This window comes from Salvelinus namaycush, chromosome 31, assembly GCF_016432855.1.
Source record: "Salvelinus namaycush isolate Seneca chromosome 31, SaNama_1.0, whole genome shotgun sequence".
In the NCBI taxonomy this organism is placed as follows: domain Eukaryota; kingdom Metazoa; phylum Chordata; class Actinopteri; order Salmoniformes; family Salmonidae; genus Salvelinus; species Salvelinus namaycush.
Genome location: NC_052337.1, coordinates 9,303,686 through 9,309,685, shown reverse-complemented (window position 1 = coordinate 9,309,685; position 6,000 = coordinate 9,303,686). Strand labels below are relative to the sequence as shown.

General features: G+C 39.9%; 1 protein-coding gene across 1 annotated transcript in view; it reads right to left on the bottom strand.

The window, feature by feature from the left end:
• LOC120026190 (lipoxygenase homology domain-containing protein 1-like) overlaps positions 1-461 on the bottom strand; it is a 48,554-nt gene extending 48,093 nt beyond the window's left edge. The window contains exon 1 of the mRNA XM_038971015.1: positions 1-461. This exon is cut by the window's left edge and continues 308 nt beyond it. Coding sequence (XP_038826943.1) covers positions 1-461 — 461 coding nt within the window.
• Positions 462-6,000: the final 5,539 nt, after the last annotated feature.

The following is a 6,000-nucleotide window of genomic DNA, read 5'->3' as shown; positions in this document are numbered from 1 at the left end:
CCCTGTTGGTCTCCCTCCGAAGACAACTTCTTTTTCTTTTTCTTCTTCTTTTCCTCCTTAACTTCTCCCTCAGTCATGTCCTCTTCTTCGGATTTCTTCTTCTTGGGTTTGGTTTTGATGGTGTCATTGTTGTTCTGCTCGTCATCTCCCTCTTCCTCATTTTCAATCACTTCATCCCCCTCCCCCTTCTCTGCATCATCTTCTGCTTTCTTTTTCTTATTTTCTTTTTTCTCTTTCACCTTATCGTGGCGTTCCCCTTTTTTCTTCCTCTCTTTCTCTGGTTCCTCCTCAGACTCCTCTGGGCTCTTGTGTTTCTTCCTCTTCTTCGCTCCGTCTGGCTTGGTGTCTCCGTTGGCGTCAGACTTGATCTTCCCTTTCGGTTTTGGCTCCTTTTCCTCCACGTTGCAATCCACCTCTTCAGTTTCCTCAGTTCCTGCAGTTTTTTTCTCTTTTGAGGGCATATTTTATTCATCCGCTTCCCTGGCCTTCAGTTTCGTAAGAGCTTCCTTGAGTTTCTGGAGGTGTAAGACAATTCATTTGACCCGTGGCGGCAGGCCGCGCAGTGGCCCCTGGGTACACTGGACTAGACTGGCTGGTGTGTGGGTTTGCGGGAGGAGGATGCTGGGGCCGCAGGGAGCTCTGTCTGGCTAGGAGCGCTCCTCCTGGGGCAGGGCCGCCAACACGCTCTGCTCATGAAAAATTACTGGCTTCACGTGACCCACAGGAGAAAGCCCTGTGAAAAAGGAGCCTTGCCGAGAGAACTTATCCTCTCTGCCCCGCGCTGTGTTCTCCATTATTCATAGTGTTAGGATCGCTTTACGGGCCGGGGGCGTCTCGCTTTTACCTACGTGCACACTCAAGCACACGTACACTCACACACCTACAAGCACAAACACAACACACACCCCTCTCCACCACCTAACACACCTGGACACACATAATGCATTATCATGAACAACTGCAGGACATGACTGAACATACAAGGCCTAAGTGTATTGAACTCATATTAGTCCTATGCATGGAGAGCTTACCTGCAGCTAGTCTATAGTCAAAATAAAAGTCCAGCTCTAAGATGAATGTCCAAACAATGATTATCTTATGGCTGGTGCTATGGATCCACTTTGCACCTCAGAGAGCTGGTTAGAGAATTTAGTTGAAGCAAATATTTAATATCTGACAACCATTAACCATAAAGTAAAACAAAAAAATAAGTTCAGATGTTTTTTGACCAAAGAAAACAGCATTTCATGCTAATCAACACCATTTAGTGTTTTCCGTAACACTTTATTATAAGCTCATTCATAGAGTATTATGACCAAGCTGTATAATGCATTATGATGAAAAGTTCTATAAATGAGCAATAAGGCCTGAGGGGGTGTGGTATATGGCCAATATACCACTGCTAAGCGTTGTTCTTATGTACAACGCCACATATAACATACAACACAAACCCACAACGTGCCTTATTTATATTATAAACTGGTTACCAACGTAATTAGAGCAGTAAAAAAATATACCTGTGGTATACGGTCTGATGTAACACGGCTGTCAGCCAATCAGCATTCAGGGCTCGAACCACCCAGTTTATAACGCCTAATACAAATCATGTATAGTATATAGCTACTTCAGTCACACCTTCGGTAAAGCTCCATCCATGCTGACCTCTGCTGTTTAGAAGGAGTCAGGTCAACCCAGCCTCACCTCTGACCCCTGCCTGCAAGAACAAGGTATTTAGCTTGTGATATCCAAACTATCATCTACTGTAGCCTACTTACTAGAGTTCGGTGTAGGTTAAATACTGTGCATTGTTGTGGTTTCAGTTTGCTTGTTTAATCAGGAAATGCAGGACATCTCTTAAGCCGTTTCTCCTACTCTTTTAAATGGAGTTGAATAAAACATGTTTTAATCACACAGACCCATGTTTAATTCACATGGACAAACGATTCAAATAGACGACAGACGATAAGACAGGTTAACCACTTACACAAAGCTACAGGCAAAGTAACACTTGATCTAATCCTGGATAAAAATCCAATCTCAAGTAGTACTGCATTGTACTTTGATATCCTGCATTCTATGAATGCTAAAACAAATGAAAAGGACAGCACAACCTCCTGTTGAGGGTTGAGAAGTTTTAAGAAAACAGTAACCGCAGACTATTTATTATTTCGTAATCAAGTTCATGTGCAAATGTGGCACACTCCATAACCTTTCGTATACATATCTGCACCTGTGCATGAGCCAAACCACTCCATTAGGCTTATTGCTGCTACCAGATACCGGATCATCTAGACAGGAGGCGGTCAGGGGGGAAGGAGATTAAGGAAGGGGATTGGAGAGGAGGGAAAGAGATCGGGCATAATAATCTTCATATCTCTATAATCAACTGTCTGATGATACCCAATCCACAAATGACTGCAGATAGTCAGGTCTCGTCTCAGCAGTTAACTGCAGAACATATCTAAAAATAGCTACATGATTGACTGATTGATTTGTTTTATTATTATAGTGCTGTGCATCTTCAGGATGCCCAGCCCACATGGACTTATAAAACACTGCATTTGCTGTAGCTAAATAAATAATGTATATATATGTTCACCACAGGAGGTTGGTGTCACCTTAATTGGGGAGGAGAAGCTCGTGGTAATGGTTGGAGCTGAATAGGTGGAATAGTATCAAACACATTATTTCCATGTGTTTGATGCCATTCCATTCACTCAGTTCCAGCCATTATTGTGAGCCATCCTCCCCTCAGCAGCCTCCACTGATGTTCACATACAGTACACAGTATATACGGCAGTGACATACAATTGAGAAAACAAAACAAAAACCTTTTAAGTATAGAACTTCTCTTGTCGCGTCTTCCAAGATTTGGAGATCAAATTTGCAACCAGGAACACTTCTCTGAATTGTCATTCAAGGTTTTCTTCAGCACTACTACAGAATAGGTCTGTTTTTGTTGTTACCATTTTTTCAAACAAGGTTTCTCTTAATTCATCATATAATGGACAGTAAAATAAAAAGTGCAGTTCATTCTCAATCTCCCTGTTTGTTTATGGCATTGAACCTACCTACTTCAATTTCCAGAGGAGGTATCCCGGTTCTCAACTGGGCACACAAGGACCTTTGGTTTCTGGTTAGGTGAGAGGTGACATGAGGATCTGGATCCTAGCTGTCAGTTGACCATTTGTCTTTGTAGTTTAGGGTTCATTTGTGTTTGATCATGTTGATATTGCATCATAACTTATTTCTAAATACAGTATGTGTTGTAGATCAGCTTCCTTAAATATGTGATTGAGTTCCTTTGTCCAAGGGTAGTTGTGTTTTATCCTAGTTGAAAACCATGTTTGTTATTCTGTCCTCTGGCATATCAATAACACGGTTCCGTAACCTAATCATTTCACCCCTCTGACTTATTTCATGGGCTCCCAAACCATGTCTCATTGAATAGCAAGGCTTGGGGCAAACTTATGCACTGCTAAAAAACATTGTATGGCTCTATTCTGAATAGAATTTGCTGTTTTGGCTTTTTTACAACCCCAGATTCCAGCAGCATAGTTCAATATAGGACACATATGAATTATAGCGCTGTGAATATGTACCAAGGTCTTTAGAGATTTTCAATTTACTAATAATGGACCCCAACGCTCTACTTTCAGTTAGATATGGACTTTATACCCTCCTCAAAGGTCATATATATCAAAAAGGAAACCAAGGTATTTACAATGCACTCAGAAAGTATTAAGACCTGTTCCCTTTTTCCACATTTTGTTACATTACAGCCTTTTTCTAAAATAGATTAAACAATACATTTTCCTCATCAATCTACACACAATAGCCCATAATGACAAAGCGAAAACTGGTTTTTAGAATATTTTTCAAATGTATATAAAAATATTTATGAAAACCTGTTTTTGCTTTGTCAATATCAGCTATTGTATGCAGATTGATGATGGGAAAAAACAAATTAATCAATTTTAGAATAAGGCTGTTGTCACGTTCCTGACCGGTTTTCTGTTATTTTGTATGTGTTTGACGGTCAGGGCGTGAGTTTGGGTGGGTAGTCTATGTTGTGTGTTTCTATGTTTGTTAAGGGTGACCTGATATGGCTCTCAATTAGAGGCAGGTGGTTTTCATTTCCTCTGATTGAGAGCCATATTAAGGTAGGTGTTTTCACACTGTTTGTTTGTGGGTGGTTGTCTCCTGTGTCAGTGTATGTTACGCCACACGGGACTGTTTTCGGTTTTGTTTGTTCGTTCGTTTTATGTAGTCAGTTTTCCTGTTCATGCGTTCTTCGTGTTTCATGTGAGTTCGTCGTCCAGGTCTGTCTACGTCGTTTATTGTTTTTGTATCTATTCAAGTGTTCGTCGTGTTTTCTGTTTTGTTTATTAAAAATCATGTCGTATCAAACCGCTGCATTTTGGTTCAATCCCTGCTCCTCCTCTTCGGATGAAGAGGAAGAGGAAAGCCGTTACAGCTGTAACGTAACAAAATTTTGAAAAAGTCTGAATACTTTCCGAATGCACTGTATATGAGCAAGTGTACCCTAGGGGTATTGCTCCAAAAGAAAAGTCATGAATACTTCTTACTCTAACCTTTTTTCTGAAGTAGATTATCTGGGTTTTATTTTGGTTAATCATTCATCTCCATCTGGTACACCAGAGCTTGACAGTGCTCAAAATACATTGCAAATCAAACTCACTCTCTCCAAGGAAGACAATATAATCTGTGTACAATAGTATCCCCAAAGTCATGTCATCTAATATAACTCCTAGGTTAGCATGCTTGATTTGCTGGGCCAAGGCATTTAGAAAAAGGGCAAACAAAGAAAGCACATCGCCTTGTTTGACTCCAAACGGAGTGGGAAACCATCCAGTCTTCAACTCATTTACCTGTCTACAGGAGACTGGAGCTCTATATAGGAAACCATCCAGTCTTCAACTCATTTACCTGTCTACGGGAGACTGGAGCTCTATATAGGAAACCATCCAGTCTTCAACTCATTTACCTGTCTACAGGAGAATGGAGCTCTATATAGGAAACCATCCAGTCTTCAACTAATTTACCTGTCTACAGGAGACTGGAGCACTATATAGGAAACCATCCAGCATTTACCATCCACTCCAGCATTTATACATTTGAAAGCAAAAAGATATCTATTTACCCAATAAAGGTATTTTGGAAATCAATAAAACATACATATGTAGGTTTACAGTCTCATAGTCTGGCTCTAATCACAGTGGATACAGTGTAAATGTGATCTACACAAGCTCTGTTTTTATGAAACCTGTTCTTCTCATCTACAAGAAAACCTGACATTTCCAAATACTGAGTCAACCTGTTTAAGATACCCGAGTATAATTTGTAGACTGTGCTAGTAATTCAGACGCCTCTGTAATTTACTGGGACCTGTGGATCATACTTTGATGACTGGGATTGGTTTAATGATGGATCTGTACCCAGTTGAAGGGATGATACCATTTGAAAAAGACAGAATATAGTCTGCAGTAACTTCATTTGGAAGCTCCTCTATTCCTGTTTATTATTAATTATATTCCTTGTTTCTGCTTTCTCAACAGCCTTCCTAACTTCCTCCTTAGTCAAATTCGCAATTTGAGGTGTATCCAGCCCTATTCATCTCAATTTCCATCCCATTTTTTAAGTTACAAGTATAATTTAAAAGTCATCAACACAGATGGTATATAGTTGCCAAAAAATAGGTTAGCAAAATCATTCTCCCAGTTATCTAATATACCATTTTTCTTATGTTCAAGTTCACCATTTTCCAATGTGATTTCCATGGGAATTTTCAGAACTGTTTTTGGGCCCAGTTTATTGATTTAATTCCAAAATTGCTGAGAGTTGTTACTTTGCAGTTGTTTGAGATGCAATGCTGGACCCCTTCTGAATCTCCTCCTAAAAAACCTTAGCTTATTGTCAAAGATACATTGATTGTTCTTTACATTTTAAGAACCTCTTTTCTGCAACTCTTATTAAAAG